This window comes from Stegostoma tigrinum, chromosome 10, assembly GCF_030684315.1.
Source record: "Stegostoma tigrinum isolate sSteTig4 chromosome 10, sSteTig4.hap1, whole genome shotgun sequence".
NCBI lineage: Eukaryota > Metazoa > Chordata > Chondrichthyes > Orectolobiformes > Stegostomatidae > Stegostoma > Stegostoma tigrinum.
This window is the reverse complement of record NC_081363.1, coordinates 83174602-83199219: the sequence shown is the minus strand read 5'-3', so window position 1 is coordinate 83199219 and position 24618 is coordinate 83174602. Positions and strand designations below refer to the sequence as shown.

The window sequence follows — 24618 nt, the reverse complement described above, 5'->3', positions numbered from 1 at the left end:
TGGTTTTAGGATGCAGTGGGGGAAGGGGAGATTTTGAAGTTTGTGAAGTCCACATTGATACCATTGGGCTGCAGGGTTCCCAAGCGGAATATGAGTTGCTGTTCCTGCTACCTTTGGGTGGCATCATTGTAGCACTGCAGGAGGCCCATGATGGACATGTCGTCTGAGGAATGGGAGGGGGAGTTGAAATGGTTCGTGACTGGGAGGTGCAGTTATTACGATTCACATTTGAACACTGGCCATTGGTATTTGTGCAGTGGCTCCCCTGTACAAATCATCATGGATGAATCAATTAAAGAAAAATTGGACAGCTTTTGAACTGTTAATAAGTGATATAAGAGCAGAAGGATTCTTCCATTCTCCATTTAATAATCCATGGAGCTGCTGAATGCTGACGAGCATAAAATAACATTGTGTGAGGTAGGTCTGAACCGCGGGTCAGTGCTTTGGAACAATGCCCATTAGGAGCTGCATCCCAGCAAGCTGCCGACCTTTGTACAGTCTATTGTTTCAGCAGACGATGTCCTAACAATAAGATATGCTGCCAGTTGGATTCTCTGTGTTCAGATTGAGCATGCTCACTCCCATCAGCAACAAAATATTTCTTTCTTGCAATCTTTTTGCGATGAGGTTGTCACTGGTTAGACCACCAATCTTTTGCCCTTCTCTAATTGCCCTTGAGAAGGTGGCAGTGAGCCATCTTCCTAAACTGCTGCAATCCGTTTTTTAAAAACAAAATCATGGGACATGAGCTTCCCTGGTTATGGCAGCATTTACTATCTACCCTTGTTTTCTTTGAAATAGTGGTGATGAACTACCTTCTAGAATTGCTGCAGCCCTTGGGGTGCAGACATACTCACAGTGCTGTTAAGGAGGGAATTCCAGGATTTTGACCAACATCCATGAAGAAACAGCAGTATGGTTCAACAGGATCGGGTGTTGGTTGGAAGGGGAACTTGCAGGCAGTGATGCTCCTGTGTATCTGTCATGGCCTTGGTGAGTTGCTGCAACACATTTAGTAGATAGCACACACTGTTGACCTTATGCACCGATGGTGAAGAGAATGAACGTTGAATGCTGATCACCTTGGCTGCCTTGTCCCCGATGGTGTCAAGCCTTGTACCTGGTGGTTAAACTATGGGTAGACAGGAACTGAATTAATCATCGTAGGATTTGCACTCTCTGACCTGCTGTTCTTACCATAGTATTTATTTGACCAGTGCAGTTCAGTTTCTAGTTAACGGTAGTTCCTGGAATGTTGGTGGTGAGGGATTCAGCGATGGCAATGTCATGGAAAAATGTCACTTATCAGCCTAAGCCTGAACATTGTTTAGCTCTTGTTGCCTGTAGACACAGACTGATTTGGTATCTGAGGAGTTGTGAATGGTCCTGAACATTGTGTAGTCACCAGCAAGCATCTCACTTTGGGCCAAATGTTGGAAGGAAGGTCATTCATGAAGTAGGCCAAGGTGATTCTGCCTGGAACATGTCCTTGAGGTACTCCTGGAGTGATTTACTGGCCTGAGATTATTGGCCAGGATCAACCATGCAACCTTTGTGTTAGGTGTTGAGTTTTCCCCTTCCCATTGACTTCAGTCTCCCAAGGGATCTTTCATGTCACCTTCTCATTAGCAATTGAATGCTAGTGATGCCAATGTCCCTGCAAAGAATAGAACTGGAAAAATGGTCATAGTCGTCAAGAGCAGTCACTGCCACCTCTCCTCTGAATTTCAGCTCTTATTCTTCATTTTTTGACCAAATCTACAACAAAGTTTTGACCCGATTATTCAAGCCCAAGCTGTGCATTGGTGAGCAGCTACTTAACAAATACTCTTCGTTTGCAGCACTGTCAATTGCTGGTGATCGATAGTAGATTGATGGCTTGCTACTTAGCTGAAGGGTAGGGCCTAGGAGAAACCTGGACAATGTCCATGCTTGGGCTGACACTACCCATCTCAAATTACCATTGAACTGAATGACTTGTCAGAGTGCAGTTAAGACTTAACCACATTGCTGTCGTTCTGAAGGCACATATTGGCCAGATTGGGTAAGGGCAGCATATTGCTTTCCCTAAAAGACATTAGGGAACCAGATGGGTTTTTGAGCCAATTGATAATAATTTTACGGTCAACTCCCTATTTATTAATTAATCAAATTTAAATTTCACTAGGGACGATGGAAACCAGGGAATTGAAACCATGTTGGTAAGGTCAGTAGCAGGTGGCCACAGAACCAGATTCCAGAAAGAGCCAGAGGCTGTGGAAGAGATTTGTAGCAAGATGAGAGAGGGTTTTTAAAAAAATTATTTATGCATTACTAGGTAGACCAGCATTTATTGCCCATTTCTATTTGCCCTTCAGAACATATTGCTTAGTTGTCACACCTGAATGGTTGGCTGGGTCATTTCAGAGAAAAGTTAAAATCAACCACATTAAAAGATCTGGAGTCGCACATAGGTCACACTATGGAAGAACAGCATATATCCTCCCTGAAGGACATTAGAAAACCACATAGATTTTAACGACAATCCAGTTGTTTCATGATCATTATTAATGAAATTAGCATTTTATTCCAGATTAATGAATTGAATGGTGGGATTTGAACTCATATCTTCAGAGCATTGATTCAGGCCTCTGGATTTCTAGTTTAGTAATAATTTAGTTATAAATAATTTTGTGTGGTCTGCTGTCTGTTTAGGGGAATGGTTATGAGTTCACACTGAAATACACAGACCAGGAAAACCCTGGATCAATTCAGGTGATCATAAATGGGTAGGAGAGTAGATACCATTGATCTTGATACTTATAGATTTGAGAAGGAAAGGAGCAACCAGGATTTCCACAGTTAATAAGCTATGACATTGGGTGAAAACTGGATCGTACTCGAGTCCCTTGCCCTCAGTCAGATAGCCAGCCAGTTCCTACACCAGGCAACATAGACAAGAAGGCAGGGACAGCTTTCCCCCTGGAATTATGGGTAAAGGTAAAATTGCCATAGCCCTACCAAGACCATTGGCTGTTATGTCATTACACAGAGATGACCAGTAGTGGTTTAATCTGAGGGTTGTATACCGTAGCGCAAATGAGTGCCTGTAGGAGAGGAGTAGGAAAGAGAAAAAAACTGGGAGATCTTTAAGGATGTGAGCTTTGTCATATGATCAGCTGAACAAGCTTGCTCGTGCTTTTTCTAAAGTTTCTTTTTTATTCTCCACGTTTTTGAGGGACTAAGGGAGTTCTCCCTCTGAGTTCATTGACACAAATAAATCAGATTAATCAATTATCAGTTTCATTGTTCATTGTTAAATACTGTAGTGGGCCAAAAGGTTGTTGCACTTGTCTACGTGACTTCAAAAAGAAATTTGTGTGAAATGCTGGTGCACATTCCTCTAAGATTTACTGATGTATGATTGAATTTAGTCGAGAAGACCGGGCTCTCATCTGCTGGTGGTGATCCAGTATAAGCCTGATCTGCTTCTTTGGCGAAGGCTGATGACATGAAGTATGCCTTACGTGGCCTGCAGAAGAACTCAAAGGGCAGAAATCCTTCTCATCATCCTATGCACAGTTCCCCTTCTACAGAGCTTCTTTTTATTTCAAAACTGTCCTTTATTCATGACAAATCTTCGTATTCATACAAAGTCACTGGACCATTTAAATTCTATACAGTCTTTGTGCCTTGAGAACAAATAAATGCGATGTATTTCATACTAGTATAAGACTTTATTTGCATGCATTTGAAGCACTGGGAGGACCCAATAACTGAATGGGCTCCCATTGTACTTTGGCAGAAAGTGCTTAAATGGTGGTCTTTCTCCATTGCATCCTGTAGCAGCAGACCCAAGCTTTTGTGTGCTGCATTGCATGTAGTCCTGGTCCATGGAATGTGCCATTTTGCAACGCTCTGTTGAGGTCAACTCCTTCCTCTGGAAGACTGACAGGTTTCGGGCAGACCAAAGAGCATCTTTAACCGAGTTGATGGTCCTCACAGTGCAGTCAATGTTTGTCTTTGTATGTATCACAAAGGATCAGTCCTTAAAGCACAGACTGCTTGGGGCGAAACTTGACAAAGACCATTGCATCTCTCACCAGGCTTCCTTTGCAAAGGCGCATTTCAGCAGGAAATGTATGATAGCGTGGTAAAAAGCCATAACTCCAAGTCATTATGGAAAGGGATAAGGATAGTGCAGAAGTTGAGTAAATTTGTGGAAGGCCAATTGCAGTATCATTAGACAGGATCTGACTAACATAGACTGGGAACAATAATTTGCAACTGGGTTTACATTTGGAAAGTGGGGGTCTTTTGAAAGCAGTACAGAGAGAGTCCAGGGCTAGCATGATTCTCTAAGGGGAAAGGTCAAGTGCAAGAAGCATAGGCATCTCTGGATATATAGGGATGTCGAGAGTTTGACAAAGAAAAATAAGGAAGCATAGTGGTAGATCAATAATTTAGATCAATATGAGGTGCTGCATTTTGGAAAGGCAAATCAGACGACTTGTACACTTAATGGTAAGGTTCTGGGGAGTGTTGCTGAACAATGGAACCTTGGAATACAGGTAGAGTCACAGGTAGGCAGGATAGTAAAGGGGATGTTTGATATGCTTGCCTTTGTCAGTGCATTGGGTATAGGTGTTGGGAGGTCATATTGAGGCTGTACTTGACATTGATTAGGCCACTTTTGGAATACTGTGTTCATTTTCGGTCTCTAAGCTATAGGAAGGGTGTTGTGAAACTTGAAAGGTTTTAGAAAAGATTTACAAGGATGTTGCTGGCGTGGAATGTTTGAGCTGTCAGGAGAAGGTAAATAGGCTGAAGTTACTTTTCCTGGAGAGTTGGAGACTGAATGGCTACCTTGCAGAAGTTTATAAAATCATGAAGGGCATAGATAAGGTGAATAGCCAAGGTCTTTTCCCCAGGCTGAGGGAGTCCAAAACTAGAGGGCATAGGTTCAACGTGAGAGGGGAAAAATTGAAAAAGGACCGAAGGGCAACCTTTTCTCGCAGAGGATGGTGTGTATGTATGCAATGAGCTGCCAGAGGAAGTGGTACAATTACAAAATTTAAAATGCATCTGGATGGGTATATGAATAGGATGGGTTTAGAGTGATATGGGCCAAGTGCTGGCAAATGGGACTAAATTAATTTAGGGCCTTGGGTCAGTATGGACGAGTTAGACCAAAGGGTCTATTTCCGTGGTATACAGCTCCATGACACTCTATGTTAGGTTCAGAGTGTTAAAAGCAGTTGAAGTCTTTGAGAAGTATAAAGAATGTAGAAGCTGCTTTAAAAAATAAATTAGGAAGGAAAAGAGAGGCCATGAAACATGTTTGGCAGACAGATTAAGAAAATTCTTAAGGCATTTTATAAATGTATTAAGGAGAAAGAGCATTATTGAGGAAAGAGTGGATCCTAATGGAGACCAAAGCAACATCAAATGCATGGAGCCGGAGGATGTAGGTGAAATCTTAAGTAATGTTTTTCACGTGTATTCACAAATGGGAAGGACATTGTGGCTGGCGATTTCATTTGGGATGGTGAGATTCTAGAGCATGTTAAGGTTAATAAGAAGGAGGTATTAGACATTTTGGCAGGCATAAAAGTATATAAATCCCCAGGCTTGATGAGAATAATCCCAGGCTGTTATGGCAGGCAAGGGAGGGGTTCTGGCAGAGATGTTTAATATTTCCCTGGCCACAGGTAAAGCTCTAGGTCACTAGAGGACAGCTAATCCCTTTGTTCAGGAAGGGCAGCAGGGATAGGCCAGGCCATGCAGACCAGTTAGTCTGTCATTAGCCGAAGGAGGTGATGGTCTAGTGGAATTATTACTGGACCGTTAATCCAGAAATCCAAGTAACATTCTGGGATGCAGTTTTGAATGCTGCCGCAGATAGTGGAATTTGAATTCAGTAAAAATCCTGCAAAAATTAAGAGTCTAATAACGGACATGAATCCATTGTCAATTTTTGAAAAAGGCCATCTGGTTCACTAATACCCTTTAGGGAAGGAAACTGCCATCCTTACCTGGTCTGGAGTCTACATGTGACTCCAGACCCAAAGCAATGTGATTGATTCTTAACTGCCTCTGGGCAATAAATGCTGGCCTAGCCAGTGAAGCCCACATCCGGTGAATAAATTTTTAAAAATTGGTGGGCAAATTATTGGAAAAGATTACACTTGGAAAGGCAGAGGTTGATCTGGGATAGTCAGCATGAATTGGTTGGAGTGAGATCTTGTCTGATTAATTTGAGTTTTTTGAAAAGGTGACTAAGTTCATTGACAAGGGTAGTGCGGTTGATATGGTTTGCACGGACTTCAGTAACGCCTTTGACATGGTCCTGCAGGGAAGGCTGGTCCAAGGCACATTAGCAAACTGAATCCAAAATTGTCTTACAAGTAGGAGGCGAAGGATGATAGTGGAGTATTATTTTTGTGATTGGAGACTTGTGACTAATGATGTATCGTAGGGATTGGTGCTAGGACCCTTGTTTGTTACATACATTAATGACTTGGAAGTGAATGTAGAACGTATAATTCGAAAGTTTGCATGTGACTCAAAAATTGGTGGTGTTGTTGATAATGAGGATGGTCTTAGGCTATAGTCTGATATCAATGAGGTGGTAAGTGAGGCTGAGCAAAGGCAGATGGAATTTATTCCTGATAAATGTGAGAGTATGCATTTTTGGGAGGTCTAGTAGGGGAAGGATATGCACAATGAATCCCAAGGTCCCTAAGGAGTATTAAGGAACAAAGGGTCCTTGGTGTACAAGACCATAGCTCCCTAAAGGTGTCAGCGCAGGTAAACAGGGTGTTGGAGGATACACATAGGATGCTCACCTTCATGAGCTGGGATGTAGAATATAGGTGCAGGGAAGTCTTGTTGCAATTTTATAGAGCATTGATTAGGCCAGAGATGGAATGCTGTGTGCAGTTCTGGTCGCCATACACACAGAAGGACACAATTACACTATGGAGGGTGCAGAAGAGGTTCACCAGGAGGTTCTCTGAGATGGAATGTCTTAGTTACAAGGAAAGACTGGACAGATTGTGTTTGTTTTCTCTGGAGCAGCGGAGATTGAGAGGGGACCTGATTAAGTTTTACAAAATTATGTAGACGGGGACAGGGTAGATGGTGAGAATCTTTCGTCCGTAGCAAATGTGTCTAACACCAGAGGGCATAGCATTAAGGTGAGGACTAAGCAGTTTTGAGAAGATCTGAGGAAAGATTCTTTCAGCCAAATGGTAGGGGAAAATGTGAAATGCGCTTCCTGAGAGGGTGGTGGAGGCAGGTATTATTACCACATTCAAGAAACACCTGGACTTAAAATACCAGGGTACGGTGGTCTGTAGAACAAATGTCATTCAAGGCATTAGTGTAGTTTGTTGTTTGTTGACCATCATTGACATGGTGGGCCAAAGAGCCTGCTTCCATGCTGTATGACTATGAAACCATATCCTGGCTACTGAATAATGTGACCCACAGCACATTGTTTTTAAGAGCTCATTCAATAATAGAACTGACAATCTACCCTCATTGAACAGAAGTAATGTCACCCAAGGTCATCCAATTGGACCATGGTTTACTAATAGACAGGATAGCAAGAATGTAACTTAGTATCCAACTGCACTGTGCTTGTCCTGGGAGTGCTTGCTACTACTGTTGAGTAATGACAGTGGAAGATGGGAACAGGAAAGGATGTAATTTCCCACTATTTATTTGATGTACATGAAATTCATCAAGTGAAAGAGCCAAGTTGTCAGCGCTTCAGAAGTGTAAGGGTGCTGGCTTCAATTTCCTGTAATTTGACGCAATTCCTTCAACTCAACAAGGACCATCCCGCAGACATCACAGTCAGTAAAGCAAATCTGCTTGGTGAATTGACATTCTTGAAAGTAATCTGATCAGAATACTGTGTGCTGAATTTAAGTTTAAAATACCACTGATCAAATTTATTGGTGTGAAATTGTAACAGGATCAAGCATTCAAACAAATGCTTTAAAATGTGAATGGATATGTAAAGCCAGTGGAGTGAAGGATTGAAACCTTGTGTCAGTTCAAATAAAACAAATTGGCTCAAGGGCAGAAAACAGAGTCATAGTTTTTCAGACTAGCAAAGTAGATAATAATGCTGTGCAATTCGTGCTAGGAATATAGTTTGTTTGAAATAGAAATGAGTTAGAAATTGGCATACAGAGTGAAATGATGCAGTTTGGTAATGATGCCAAATTTGAAGGTGTTTCATACAATGAGGGTGATACGAGTGAACTGTAACAGAACAGGTTAGCAGAATTGATAGCCAAGTGATTATGAAATTTTGTGCAGAAAAATGTGAAAAACGATGCACATTGATAGAAGACTTATTGGGCGAGGCAATGGTGAGGAAGGACATACAGGGGAGGTGGAGGGAGGACAAGATCTTGTGTGTAGATCTTTAAAAGTTGTAGAATGTGTTAAGAGAGTTGTTAGCCAAGCAAATGGGATCATAGGCTTCATTGATATATAGAGTTGGTGAATTATGTTGAATCTTTTTAGGGATCTGATTAAACTGTGCAGCTGGAACATTGAATTCAGTGCTGGGAATATGTGAGAAACCTTGAGAGCATGCAGAGGAGAATGGTTCCAGAATTTTACCAACAAGCTTAGATTGGAGTAGCTGGAGTTGTTCTTCTTGAGGAAAGGATATTGAAAGGAAATATGATGGAAGTATAGAAGATTTTGATAGATTAAGAGGAGGTGGACAAATCAAAATCACTCCCTTTGGCTGATCATGCAACAATGAGGGGACATGTTTAATATTTTGGTCAAAAGTTGCAGTAACAATGTGAGGAAGAACTTTTTCACCCATTGAATGGTAATGACTTGCAAATTGCTGCTTATGAAGGTGGGGAAGCATAGATGACAAATGCTTTTGAAATGGATTTGGATTTGTGCTTGGGAAAGTAACAATTGCAGGGCTGTGGAGATGGAATTAGGATATGGGTTGATTGTTCTTCAGAGAGCTGACTTGTACTTGATTATCTGAATGATCTTCTTTTGTGCCCTAATGACTTTTTGACTCTGGGCAAAATTTAAATCTGTTCCTCAAGACATGTCCAGAGGTGTGGGGAGCATTTCCTTTGGTTAGAGAGTAGAAGTTGGGGAATCTATTACCAAGTGGCCTATGTCTTGATTAAGCCAGCCTGTGGCTTTCCTGCCTCTGCCTTCATTTCATTAAATATTTGGCTCTTTAAGTCTCACACCTTACACACCCTCACCTCCATCCACTACCCATATCTCATCCATGCCAATCCATCCCTATTTCTACTTTCAGCACTATGCCAATTTAGTAAAAACATACTCTCATCCACCACATTTAGCCCTATGTCAGTTTAGTACCAACAAGTGTGAACTCATGTTGCTATATACCACCGTTTGCACTTACACCCATGCCAACTGACCCAGGTCCACACTGGACGGACCTTGGGAGGCATGCAAAGATGAATAACATGTTGTTTTAAATATCTAATACAGAGCTCACTATATAAACAAAACTCACCTTCAATAAAGTTAAAAGTTCTTAAACTTACTTAAACATTAAATCCATTATAAAATAAAAAAAATTACTTCAGATCGAGGACAACTTATCCTTTAATAGCATCTTTAAGCTGTCAATCAATCTGTGAAGTTACAGCACGTCTCCCTCACTGTGATAACCATCAATTGAAGAAAACAGTCAAGCAATAATAAAGTTATAACTTTGGCAGTTGGGATTATTTCAACAAACTGCAATTAAATCTGCTCACACAGACTTTCTTTAACTCACTAATTTAGGCGGCCTACTTCTTCTCAACTGTTAAAGGTCAGGCCTTTCAAATAACTTCACAATTTTAATTGTCTATTTACCTTAAGCACACTTCATGATGATTTACATCCCTTCCAAAAACCTGTAATTCCCACTCTCCAAGATAAGGTCCTTGCATTAGTAAAAATAGGGTCTGTTTCAACTGTAGAATCACTACAATGTGGAACCAGGTCATTTGGCCCAGCAAGTCCACATTGACCCTCCAAAAAGCATCCCACCTAGAACCATCCCCCTAGCCTTTCCCTGTAACCCTACATTTCCCATGTCTAACGCACCTAGCCTACACATCGCGGAACACCAGGGGCAACTTAGCATGGCCAATCCACCCAACTTGCACATCTTTGTGTGGGTTTCCACCCATAGTCCAGACACAGGGAGAACATGCAAACTCCGCACAGACAGTTGCCAGAGGGTGGAACCTGCATCTCTGGTGCTTTGAGGCAGCAGTGCTAACCATTGACCCACAGTGCTGCCCTTAGCACTGAGTACAAATGGCTCTGCTGAACCTAAGTTTCCCACGTCTGGAAATCATGTCACATCCCCTTTCTCCTCCTGACATAAAAGGGGTGGATGTTCCTGATCTCTCCATTTTTAAAATTCGTGAAATCTTTACAACTCCAAGGAATCACTCATAACTCTGTTTTGCAACTCTCTGTAACTCTTTTGCATTTCTCAGATGTTATCTGACCTGTGAAATGTTTCTATTGTTTTCTGTTTTAATTCCAGGTTTTATTGAATTATTTTATTGCAGATAAATAGATTTTCTAAAAGAAAATGTTTAAAATTCAAGGAAATGAGACAGTGTAGACAGAATAGGAATTACAACTGTAATTATGCAGTGTAGGCCATCAAGCAAGGGGCCAGGTTGTATAAGATTAAGTAAGAGTTTTAATTAGAGAACAGGAGATTTTGTTATCAGCAGAGATTTTGTAAAGAGCTAATAGTTAGTGATTGAAGCAGAGACCAAATCAACATTTCAAAGTTAGTTCAGGAGATGGCTGAAGGAGTCAACTTTTTTCTCTATGAAACTTGAAGCAGTCCACACATTCATTTTATCCTTTAGCTCCCTGTGTCAGCCTATTGCATGTTGCTGCTAATATTAGAAGAATGATTAGCTCTGCAGAGTCCAACAGATGGTGCATCATGCTGAGCTTAAATGTCACAGCAATTTGCTGAGGGAGTGCCCTGTTTCATATCTTGTGACGGTACGAGAAATATTAGTTTTCTGTTAATTGCAGGATAAATCTGAAGGTACAATTCACCTCCATTACTGCTTACATTCCTTGACTTTGGTTTCATTCTTCCATTTCATATTGAGCACCTTCACTAAGCTCAGAATTTAGCCAATTACAGAGATTCTTTGCGGTGTCTCTGATTTTATTAAAAGGCCTCTCACTTACTGGTGTATAGTTCTTGAATAATTCGTGCCTTTCTGGATGTCGTTCAAGTGGTTGTTCCTTGTGTGTGAGGGCAGACAGTGAGCATCAGTGGCAGGGGATTGTTTTACTTGGTAAATTGGGGTGGGGGAGTATATGACATCTGAGCTCCATTCTGTTCATACTCAATATCAGCACATACAGGACTAGGACTGAAGCTAATAAAGGGAAGCACTTGCCCAGAGACATCAACAGCTTCTCCAACAGAAGTCAGTAAAATCATAGAATTGTACAATGCAAAAGAAGACGATTTGGCCCATTGTCCCTGTGCTGGTTTTCTAAAAGAGAGGTCTAATCGTCCCGGATAATAAAATGTGAGGCTGGATGAACACAGCAGGCCAAGCAGCATCTCAGGAGCACAAAAGCTGACGTTTCGGGCCTAGACCCTTCATCAGAGAGGGGGATGGGGTGAGGGTTCTGGAATAAATAGGGAGAGGGGGGTGGTGGAACAAAGATGGATAGACGAGAACATAGGTGGAGAGGAGAGTATAGGTGGGGAGGTAGGGAGGGGATAGGTCAGTCCAGGGAAGACGGACAGGTCAAGGAGGTGGGATGAGGTTAGTAGATAGATGGGGGTGCGGCTTGGGGTGGGAGGAAGGGATGGGTGAGAGGAAGAACAGGTTAGGGAGGCAGAGACAGGTTGAACTGGTTTTGGGATGCAGTGGGTGGAGGGGAAGAGCTGGGCTGGTTGTGTGGTGCAATGGGGGGAGGGGACGAACTGGGCTGGTTTAGGGATGCGGTGGGGGAAGGGGAGATTTTGAAACTGGTGAAGTCCACATTGATACCATTAGGCTGCAGGGTTCCCAGGCGGAATATGAGTTGCTGTTCCTGCAACCTTCGGGTGGCATCATTGTGGCACTGCAGGAGGCCCATGATGGACATGTCATCTAAAGAATGGGAGGGGGAGTGGAAATGGTTTGCGACTGGGAGGTGCAGTTGTTTGTTGCGAACTGAGCGGAGGTGTTCTGCAAAGCGGTCCCCAAGCCTCCGCTTGGTTTCCCCAATGTAGAGGAAGCCACACCGGGTACAGTGGATGCAGTATACCACATTGGCAGATGTGCAGGTGAACCTCTGCTTAATGTGGAATGTCATCTTGGGGCCTGGGATAGGGGTGAGGGAGGAGGTGTGGGGGCAAGTGTAGCATTTCCTGCGGTTGCAGGGGAAGGTGCCGGGTGTGGTGGGGTTGGAGGGCAGTGTGGAGCGAACAAGGGAGTCACGGAGAGAGTGGTCTCTCCGGAAAGCAGACAGGGGTGGGGTTGGAAAAATGTCTTGGGTGGTGGGGTCGGTTTGTAGATGGCGGAAGTGTCGGAGGATGATGCGTTGTATCCAGAGGTTGGTGGGGTGGTGTGTGAGAATGAGGGGGATCCTCTTTGGGCGATTGTGGCGGGGGCGGGGTGTGAGGGATGTGTTGCGGGAAATACGGGAGACGCGGTCAAGGGCGTTCTCGATCACTGTGGGGGGAAAGTTGCGGTCCTTGAAGAACTTGAACATCTGGGATGTGCGGGAGTGGAATGTCTTATCGTGGGAGCAGATGCGGCGGAGGCGGAGGAATTGGGAATAGGGGATGGAATTTTTGCAGGAGGGTGGGTGGGAGGAGGTGTATTCTAGGTAGCTGTGGGAGTCGGTGGGCTTGAAATGGACATCAGTTACCCCCGTTTCATTTTTAAATTTTATATGCACTAATGATTTGAAAGCTACAATTAAACTTGCCTTCACACCCTCTCAAATTTTGCACTCCAGATCATGACAACTAGCTGAGTGAAAAAGAATTCCTCACCTCTATGAGGTTCGATTGCCAAATATGTCAAATCTGCATTCTCAATGACTTGATCTTTCTGTCAGTGAAAAGGTTATCCCTGTCTATCGTATCAAAATGTCTCATAACTTTGAGCAGCTTTTTAAATCTTCCTTCCCAGAAAAAAAGTTTGAACTTCTTTCGTCTCTCCATATAACTGAAGTCCCTCATCGCTATGACAATGAGATAATAATCAGGTATTGGAATCTTGGGGTGATCTGTCTTCGCTGATGTTATTCTAACTGAGATCAACTGAAACAACCATAGATTGGCATCAAAATTGAGACCTTTCTTGTTTATTTAGAAAACTCAACTTATGTTCAGGTTTCAATCCGAGCTGGATCTTTAATAAAACACATGAACTTTAAAGAGATACGAAGGTGTAGAGCTGGATGAACACAGCAGGCCAAGCAGCATCAGAGGAGCAGGAAGGTGGAGAACTGGGACAGTTCTCAGAGTTTTAGAGGACATGTAGTCAAGTTGGCTAGTGGAAGAGAGGGATGGAGCACAGGATTGTTTGAATCTTAGTGACAAATTGATTCATAAACTCCTCGCATTTATAGTTGGAGCTGAGGATGGAGGGAACAGGGGTTTAGGTTTAAGAAGGACAGTTTTGCAGTAATCAGACAAAGCCGGGTTGAGCCTGGAATAAAAGTCAGTTTTTGCATATGAGATCAGGACCTGATACTTCTTTACATAGATCTGGCATTGAAAGGCTAAACCAGTTGTGAGCGTATCCTTCCATATGTATGTCATTTGAACGTAAGGTACCAGAGATAACAGTCAGGGTGGAAGAAAAGCAATAGTTTTACTTGCTATCAAGGCATCAAGGTGGAGGTAAGGATATCATTGAGCGAAAAGTAGCTTCTTTGATGGCACTTGCAAAAACAGTTCTTGTCACTTTGAAGGACAGTGGTGGCAGGTGCATGGGAGTACAGTTGCCCCCTTGATCTCTGAACTGATCTGACTTGAAAAGATATTGCTGCTCAATCGCTGCCACTGGGTTAACATTCTACAAGTCACTACTATTAGTCCTGAGGAAGTACCTTCAGTGGTACACCAGCACTGCCTCAAGAGTAATCAGAAATGAACATTGAATTCTGACCTTCGGTAATGTTCACAACTCACAAACAAATAAATCTTGAATGATGTGCCACTGCTGATTCTAATTATGTTCCTACATGTTACACTGAAGTCTACAAGGAAGGTAAAAACTTCCCTTTATAGGTTTGTGAATGAGAACGTAAAAACCACCCATTATTGGAGACTGATCAGAGAGTCTGTATTTTATGACAATATTCCTTCAATATCCTTTTCAGCATTCATGCACTGGGGGGGTTGTGCAAACTGTGCAAGCACATTGCTCAGATCTGTGTGTTCTTCCCCTTGACCTCCAGCAAATTGGTGATATATTCTCATCTATTGGCACTCTGCCATCATCATTGTGTTCTGTGAATTTCTCACCCTCCCATTGGATGAAAGAATTACAGCTGCTAAGTGTGGAAGCAAGTGATTTTTGGAGCTGAAAACATTAGGCAGAAAAATGCTCCAGGGACTTGCATGTTGCTTGATCCTGAGTATCCGGTTCCTTCTCTTTCTTCACTTGTCTTTGTTATTGTGCTGAGCTTGAATGAATGAATTACATAAGCTCAGAATGGGTGAACATGAACCCCTTGAGATTAAGTGATGAGAGAACGGTGTTGAAGATTATTGGCTGTGTGGTTCTTCACCAGACCCACCAACCATAAAAGTGCTCAGTTGCTAGCCTGGTGCTGCCGTCAATCCCATTGTCTCCCTCGCAATAACAGATTGCATTCCAGTGATGTTGTCTCTGTAATGAAGTGTCTCAGGCTGACAATGCTACCTCAACAAGGTAAAGTATAATTTGACACCCCTTAAAGATTGATGCTGTAGATGAGCACCTCGTTCACTTATCTGACCCCAACGTCAGGAAAAGGTCTTGATTTAGCCCTTTTGATTAGAATGTGGGTCTGTGTGTGGGCCTGTGACTGCGGGACTGGAATTTTTCAGATTAAAACTGGGATATCTTCCCTCTATCCAGAAACCCTACCATAATATCAGATGTTATCAAAGGACTAAGTTTGTTTGAACTCCAAGTTGGAATTTGGGAAGAAAAGCTTATTGTTATCTCATTCCTTACATCCCATCCTGGTAGTCAAGTTATACAGTGATGGAGTTGTTAAATAATTGGATTAATCAATCCCTATGGTTAGTTTTCAACATAGCCAAACATAATATGAGAAAATCTCCAGTGGTGAAAAACCTTGGAAACCCACAGGGATAAAGTCACTGAAGGTACTTCCTCAGGACTAATAGTAGTGACTTGTAGAATGTTCTCCTAAACATACTTAAGTTTGTATGTCATATCTCAAATTACTCTGGTGCTTAAGCCCTAATTTTGGGTTTGGTCTGACTGGACCCTGATGATTTCTGTTTCTAACTAGGTGATTGCTGGTTTCTGGCTGCCATTGCATGTCTCACTCTTAATGAGAAGCTGCTGTACCGGGTTATTCCTCGTGATCAGTACTTTACAGAGAACTATGCTGGAATCTTCCACTTTCAGGTATTGTTGTTTACATTAGTAATATCAATTAAAGAAGCAAGCAAGTTATTGTTAGATTCAGTGGAGCAGCATGTTACAGCATTGGCAGGCTCTGCCTCTGTCTACAATTGCCAAGGACAACATTCAACCCTCTCTCCTGGAGTCCGTGTGCCACAGGAAGTCCATTGGGATGGCCTTCTCTGACCATTATTAATGGCATCGTTGATCTGGGCACATCATATGATTGACTTAGATGTGGTGGGCAGACACATCTCTCAATGTGTAGCAAACAGACAGGGAGTACACACACATCTCTACCTGGCAAAAGTGAACACACAGACAAATCATCCTAGGCAGGCACATCCTCTAGACAGATAGAGAATTAACAGACAAATCATTTCCAGAAAGATAGGGAGTACACAGGTGCATCAAATAGACAGACAAAGATTATGCAGATGCATCTCAAAGAAAAACCAGGAACACCAGACACATTATCCAGATAGTCAGGGAACATACAGGCCTGTTTCTTCCCTTCCAATCCAAATAGCTGGATGTTTCTCCCCTAGACAGATTATATTCCCTAGAGAAGGATGAGGCATCCATGAATATTTTGAGAGTGTTGAATACTTAAGTTAGGTGTATAGTTGTCTGGTCTGTTATTCTCTAATTGTTGATGTGGAAGTGACTAGGCACGACGTATTGGGAAATATCTGACACTGTTGCTAGTAAAAAGCTGTTGATGTCAGTTTGATGGAACATGTCAGAACTGAAGATGGTCATATAGAATTAAGGTGGATAGTTGGACATTAGATTTGCCATGATCAAGTTAAATCGCTCACCAAACTCAATAGTGCAAAATGATCTCATGCCAACTCTAAGTCACCCTGAATATCACTATAGTGTGCATAGAACTAAAATTAAAGTCTGCCGGTACTTGGTGTTGCTGCCAGCACTTGAAAGGGCAACGTCTGCGTCAGTGGGCAAATCATTTCTATTACAGTGCTGAAAGAAGAATGTCCTGTCATTGAAGTCGGATACTGATGACATTCTGCAAGGTGCAGTTCTAACTGGTCATACTCCCGCCTCACTCTTACACATCTCCCCCTTACACCCTGCTACACTTTACCTGTCAGATTCCTGGCCCTACCATGTGGTTATGGCTTTGTAGAAAATTTAAGGCTGGATCTTCTAAAATTTCAGTTGACACCTGAAGCTTGAAGAAAATTCAATTCTGTGTATTCTATAGTTAAAAGGCTTGGTTAAATATCCCAGAATCTTCAGATAACTGCAGGAAAATTGACAAGTGAGCCGGACGAGTTTCAGTGATCCGCAGCTCACATCTGATAAAATCCAGACTGCTCCAGTAAGAACATTCTCATGCATTCAGCTTACTGGTTTGGTTTTTATTTTGCTGCCCAAGTGTAAAATTAGCATTGTATCCCTTGTCAAAACTGTCAGATGACCATTTTTTAGAAGATGGGAAACTGGAGTCACTTGATAAAATCTGGTGGAAAGGAGCAACTTTTGGCCACTCAATGGACAAAACTTACTTTTGAATGAATAACTACAAGGTATTTGTGGAACTGCATCCATCTGACATTTGCAAAGAACAAGGGAAACAGCTCAATTGTCTGTGCCATTTTTTGAGTTCCACGTTAACCTCCTACCATTCCTCCTCATTTCCCCATTCAAAATATCTCACTGTTCCTTTCTCCCTCAGATGTTTACCTAGATTCCTGAATTTCCTAGTGACTATTTTGTACTTAAATCCATTGTAATGTAGTCTCAAAGTGGTTGCTAGTGTTTTGAGTGGGATTAGATGCCATGTCATATTTAATGAGGATTAAAAATACTTGATCATCTGGTGAAATTGGTAAATTTTTCTCTTCTCTGTTTCACTCTTTATTGCAGTTCTGGCGTTTCGGTGACTGGGTGGATGTCACTGTTGATGACCGAATTCCCACATTCAACAACCAGTTGGTTTTTACCAAATCTGCTGAGCGAAATGAGTTTTGGAGTGCTCTGTTGGAGAAGGCCTATGCCAAGTGAGTCATTGGGGTGAACTGCACTCTCATTCTCAGTCACAGTGAGTCTAAATATCCAATGTTGGTATTGCTGGTTAAAACTTCCTGATTGGTTGAAAGAAATTCACAGCTTCATTGGGCGGCAGGTGGCTCAGTGGTTAGCACTGCAGCCTCAGAGCGCCAGGGACCTAGGTTCAATTCCAGCCTTGGATAACTGTCTGTGTGGAGTTTGCACATTCTCCCTTTGTCTGTGTGGGTTTTCTCCGGGTGCTCCGGTTTCCTCCCACAGTCCAAAGATGTGCAGGCTAGGTGGATTGGCCATTCTAAATTGCCCATAGTGCTGGGGGGGTCGGGGGGAGTGGGTTATAGGGGGATGGGTGTGGGTGCGATGCTCCAAGAGGCGGTGTGGACTTGTTGGGCTGAAGGGCCTGTTTCCACATTGTAGGGAATCTAATCTAATCTAGTCATTGCTCAACTGTCTCAGAGTTAGCAAAGCTGTTCAAGCATTTCCAGGAACATTGCTGGTTTTCACCTGAGTTTTCCATGATGTTGACTTTCAGATGAATTGACAGCCCCTAGTATCCTTGTACTCACTTAACAAGAAAGCAGCGTGTGGTCAGATTAAAATTTAATACCTTCCGACCTCTGTGGCCTCAAATGGATGACTGGGTAGGTTTCTGTAGGGTGATGTTTTTTCTTGGAACCCTATCTCAGCAAGGAATCAGTATTATAAAGAGCAAAGGTCAGATAATTGGGAATTAGCTTGTCAAGAAATATTAGGCTATGCTTTGACTCTTATCCTATCCTGTCATCTAGGTTGCATGGATCATATGAAGCACTGAAAGGTGGTAATACCACAGAAGCCATGGAAGATTTTACTGGTGGTGTTACTGAATTCTTTGAGATAAAGGAAGCCCCCAAGGATCTGTTCAAGATCTTGAAGAAGGCAACAGAGAGGGGCTCCCTTATGGGTTGTTCAATTGATGTAAGTGTGCTGGTATGCCAGCTCTTGCTACTGCTCTTTTCTTCAATGATTCTGTCATTACATGTACACACCAAATGGTAATTCCATTGCTTACTTGGATCACAGAGTGGCCAAAACAGACTGATTGAGAGATGTTTTATTACAGTATATCTGTTATTTACTGATACGATCCACCGGCTGGTGCACTTCAAGGAGAAATATCAGAAACAGTAAGAGAACAGATAGTGCATTGATTAATTACAGGAGGAGTTTCCATGAATGTGATACAATACTCCCCACTCTCTTCCCCATGTGATAGCAGACCCCATACTCCAATATGATATCAGACTCTTCTCCTCCCTTCCCCATGTGATTATCAGACGCTCCTTCCCTCCCCTGCTATACAAGACCCTCCACATATGTGACATAACATTCCTGCCTCTCCCATCTAAGATTACATTCCCTCCTCTACCAGTGTGATATCAAACCCTCACTCTATATGATATCTCAGACATGATGTTCCTCCCTGTGTCTTACTGTGATTTGTAATTTGAGTTAGATTGTGTTTGAGTACCTAAGTGTGAGTAAAACCTCATGTATTACCCTTGATGATGTGTTGCTGAATACATGGTGATATTATCTGGCAATTATTGATGCAACATTTTATCAGAGGAGTTAACTTGGTTATGGCCATCATCTTCTGATAAGGTTGAAAATAGAGATGTGAAATCAAGTTAGAAGTTTCTTTGATTCTTGATTGTACTATTTATTCGGACCAATATGAGGCAAGTGTTAGAAACAGTGAATTATGTCTTGGGGATTCAATATGCACAAGCTCTGTGGGCCGGGAAACAATTCAGTGGGACTAGTATTGTGCACAGTTACTTTAACACAGTTGAGGTGCGCAATCTCCCAGCGCTACAAGTCAGGTCGAAAGACGTTGCCATCTATCTACCGCACTCATTCAAATCCTGATGATATCTACTCAAGTTGAAGGCTGTCACATATGCCCTTCCAGTCAAGACTTAGAACATGAAACATAGAACATAGAACATTACAACACAGTGCAGGCCCTTCAGCCCTTGATGCTGCGCCGACCTGTGAAGCCAATCTGAAGCCCATCTAATCTAAACTATTCCATTAGCAGCCATAAGAATTAGATGAGAATACAGAAGACATGGTTAGTAAGTTTGTGGATTGACCAAAATTGGTGGGATAGTAGATAGTGAGGATGGTTTTCTAAGATTACAAAGGGATCTTGAACAAATTGGGGCAGGTGGAGTTCAATCTGGATAAATGGAGGTATTGGATGTGAGTTTGCTCACTGAGCTGGAAGGTTAGTTTTCAGACGTTTCGTCACCATTCTAGGTAACATCACCAGTGAGCCTCCGACGAAGCGCTGGTGTTATGTCCCGCTTTCTATTTATCTGGTTAGGTTTCCTTGGGTTGGTCATGTCATTCTCTGTTCTTTTTCTCAGGGGGTGGTAGATTGGCTCCACACATTGACTTGGAGCCAATCTACCACCCCCTGAGAAAAAGAACAGAAAATGACATCACCAACCCAAGGAAACCTAACCAGATAAATAGAAAGCGGGACATAACACCAGCGCTTCGTCGGAGGCTCACTGATGATGTTACCTAGAATGGTGACGAAACGTCTGAAAACTAACCTTCCAGCTCAGCGAGCAAACTCACATCCAGAACCTCAACCTGAGCTACAAATCTTCTCAAAATAGAGGTATTGCTTTTTGGTACAACAAACAATGGTAGAGCTTATACAATTAATGGTAGGGCCATGGCTTGTATTATGGAACAGAGGGACCTAGGGGTTGAAGTACATAATTCCTTAAAATTTGCATCACATATAGAAAGGGTGGTTAAAAAGGCATTTAGCACACTTGCTTTTGCATTCATTACTCAGTCCTTTGAGTATAGGAGTTGGGAGGTCTTGTTGATATTGTACAGTACATTGATGAGGTTTCTTCTGAAGTACGATGCCCAGTTCTGGTTGCCCAGTTATAGGAAGGATATTATTAAGCTGAAGAGTGTTCAGAAGAGATTTACCAGGATATTGCTGGATATGGAAGGTTTGAAATACAAGGAAAATCTGGATAGGCTGGGACTTAAAGAGGTTTAGAGGTGACCTGACTGAAGTCTCTGAAATCCTGAGGGGTATAAATAGAGTTAATGGTAGTTGTCTTTTCCCTAGGATGGTGAATTTCAAGACGAGGGGCACATTTTTAAGATAAGAGGAGAAAGATTTGAAAAAGACATGGGGGCAAATTCTTTACACAGAGGATGGCTCGCGTGTGGTATGAATTTCCTGAGGAAATGATGATGTTGGCACAATTACAATATTTAAGAGACATTTTGATATGTGCATAAATAGGAAAGGTTTGAAGGGATGTGGGCCAGAAGCAGGCAATTGGGACTAGTTTAGTTTGGAATTATGTTCAGTGTGGACCGATTGGATCAAAGGATCTGTGGATCTGAGTCACATCCAGAACCTCAACCTGAGCTACAAATCTTCTCAAAACTTGCCAAAGGGTCTGTTTCTGTGCTGTATGACTCTATGTAACAGGCATTTAGAATTTATGCTGAACAGGAAGCCACAGTTAAACAAATCCTGATGTCCCTCTCCTGTGCCTCCATCCAGTGCCATGCCCTGATTTCCCTGCCTGTTCCCCAATACCCAAGAAAAACACTTGTTGCGTGGGCTGCTGGTATCTCTTAACCAGCTTCTGGTGCTCCTGATAAATACAGGGCTACAGCAGCATAAATTAGATGTAACCAGTTACTATCACCAGGGTTAGCACAGGGTAGTAGAAATTTTATCAGTTCCTAAATGTATCCACCTGTAAAGCAAGTATGCCTGATTGTCTAACCTTTTCTATATTTCTCCACCTTCATCTTTTTGCAAGTTTCACTTGTACTCCATTCAACCCCTGTCTCATTATTCCTTTTTCTCGCCCCCTCGGCCTTCTTTTTGAATATCCTAATTGCACTTGTGCCCTCTCTTGTCTCTTTCTCTTTTTCTCATTCACTTTTGCTACCTGTAACAGGTTATACTTAGTCTTATTTTTATATTATCTCCCAATCTTTCATGACTGCTGATGTTATCTCTATCTCATACCATTTTGCTTAATCCCCTTGTCTTCCTCACCACTGCTATCTTTCTCACTCTCACTTGTGCTATATGTTGAAACATACCATTAGGCTATTCAGCCTTTCAGACCTGCTCTGCCATTCGATAACATCATATCTAATTGAACACTTCAATGCCATTTTACCCACCCTTTCCCAACAAGCTTGTACATAACTGGTAATCAGCAACATGATGGCTCAATGGTTAGCTCTGCTGCCAGGGATCTGGGTTCAATTCCACCCTTAGGCGATTGTCTGTGGAGTTTGCGCATTCTCCCCGTGTTAGCGTGGGTTTCTGCTGAGAGCTCTGGTTTCCTCCCAAGGACGCGCAGGTTAGATGTCTATGCTAAATTGCTCAAAGTTTCCAGGGCTGCTTGATTTAGGTGGATTAGCCATGGTAAATGTACGGTTATAAGGATACGTATGTGTGGGTGAGATGCTTTTTGGAGGGTTGGTGTGATTTGTGGGCCAAATGGCCTGCTTCCACACTGTAGGGATTCTATGATTTCTGTGAAATCTATCAATCATTTCTTTACATATACTCAAAAATAGATCTTCCACAGCCCTCTGTGGTGGAGAATTCAAAAGGTTTCCACCCTTCAGTGTAAAACAATTTCTCCTCATCTTCAATCTGAGTGGCTTCGCCCTTTTTAAATTATGCCTGCTGACTTCCTTTAGCTTTCTCAGACACTGAACACAGCTGCATCTACCTTGACTATCCCTAAGAATTTTGTAAGATTCAATGAAATCACATCACATTCTTCAAAACTCGAGAGAATATAGGCGCAATCTTTCCTCAGAGTACTGCCCTGACATCCTGGAAACAAGCCTGATGAACTTCGATTGTACTCCTTCTACGGTAATAATATCTTTCCTGTCATAAGGAGACCAAAACTGCATACAGTACTCCAGGTGTGGTTTAACTAAGCATCTGTACAATTGAAACAAGCCATCCTGCTCAATACTTGATACTTGCAATAAAAAGTGACATTCCATGAGCTTCCTAATAACTTGCTGCATCTGCATGTTAGCCTTCAGTGACAGCAAGAATACCATTGTACACCTACACCTTCCAATCTCTTACCATTTAAGAAAGGCTCTGCATACCTGTTTCTCCTACCAAATGAATATCCTCATTTATTCACAATAATTTCCATTAGCCATGTTAGTATGCATTGGCCAAGCATGTCCAAATCCTCCTGAAGCTTTTTTCCACCTTTCTCAAAGCACACATTTGCAGTTGGCTTATTATCATTCACAAATTTAGAAATATTATATTTGGTCCCCACCTGCAAATCATCTTGAAACATTTTGGGTTGGGACTCAAGTGCTGATCTTTTTGGTACCATTTTACAGTAGTCATAGCCTACCTACATGAGAATGACCTGTCTATTCAAATTCTGTGTTTTGTCTCTGTTAGCTGATCCTAGTACACTATCCCTTATCCCATTTAACTTTAATTTTTCTAATCAGCCTCCTCTGAAAATCTGAGGATGCATGTATGTGGGCTCTCCCTAGTAAATATTGTTTGTAACATCTTCAAAAAATTCTTAACAAATTCACCGAACACCATTCACAAATCAATGCTAACTGTGCCCAAACATGTAATTGTCATCTACGTTTCAATTTTAAAAAATCTTTCTATAGATTCTAGTATTTTCTCTACAGCTGATGTAAGGCTGATGGTCTGTACTTCCCTGTTTTATACTTTAGTCCTTATTTAAATAGTGAGGTGACATCTGCTACTTTCTAATCCACAGGAATAACTCAGAATATATTGAATTTTGGAAGAGAATCACCAATGCATCTATTTTCTCTATGACCACTCTGGTAGGCAAACCATCAGGTCTTGGGGACTTATCAAATTTCATTCCCATTAATTTCTCTGGTACAATCGTCTTACTAATTTCCTTCAACTCCTCATGCTCCCTAACGGCTTGAATCTCTAGTTCTGGGTGATTCCTCATAGATTCCTAAGTGAGAAGAAACATAAGGCTTCTCTGCTATTTTACAATTTCCTGTTATAAATTCTCCTGACTCTGCCTATAACTTTTTTGGCCAAAGGCTTCCTTTTATGAAGCTATTTTACAGTCCATTTTATGTTCATTTGTTAGATTGCATTCATATTCTGTTCTGTCTTAATCAGATTCTTGGTCCTACCTTGACAACAAAATGTGAGGCTGGATGAACACAGCAGGCTAAGCAGCATCTCAGGAGCACAAAAGCTGACGTTTCGGGCCTAGACCCTTCATCAGAGAGGGGGATGGGGTGAGGGTTTTGGAATAAATAGGGAGAGAGGGGGAGGCGGACCGAAGATGGAGAGAAAAGATAGGTGGGGAGGTAGGGAGGGGATAGGTCAGTCCAGGGAAGACGGACAGGTCAAGGAGGTTAGTAGGTAGATGGGGGTGCGGCTTGGGGTGGGAGGAAGGGATGGGTGAGAGGAAGAACAGGTTGGACTGGTTTTGGGATGCAGTGGGTGGAGTGGAAGAGCTGGGCTGGTTGTGTGGTGCAGTGGGGGGAGGGGACGAACTGGGCTGGTTTAGGGATGCAGTTGGGGAAGGGCAGATTTTGAAACTGGTGAAGTCCACATTGATACCCTTAGGCTGCAGGGTTCCCAGGCGGAATATGAGTTGCTGTTCCTGCAACCTTCGGGTGGCATCATTGTGGCACTGCAGGAGGCCCATGATGGACATGTCATCTAAAGAATGGGAGGGGGAGTGGAAATGGTTTGCGACTGGGAGGTGCAGTAGTTTGTTGCGAACTGAGCGGAGATGTTCTGCAAAGCGGTCCCCAAGCCTCCGCTTGGTTTCCCCAATGTAGAGGAAGCCGCACCGGGTATAGTGGATGCAGTATACCA

The 24618-nt window shown here is 42.4% G+C and overlaps 1 protein-coding gene across 1 annotated transcript in view; it reads left to right on the top strand.

Annotated features, from left to right (window-relative positions):
* capn3a (calpain 3a, (p94)) overlaps positions 1-24618 on the top strand; it is a 90384-nt gene that overhangs the window by 21572 nt on the left and 44194 nt on the right. Inside the window, exons 3-5 of the mRNA XM_048538135.2 lie at positions 15532-15650; positions 17541-17674; positions 18470-18638. Of these exons, the coding sequence (XP_048394092.1) occupies positions 15532-15650; positions 17541-17674; positions 18470-18638 (422 nt within the window). The remainder of the gene's footprint in view (positions 1-15531; positions 15651-17540; positions 17675-18469; positions 18639-24618) is intronic.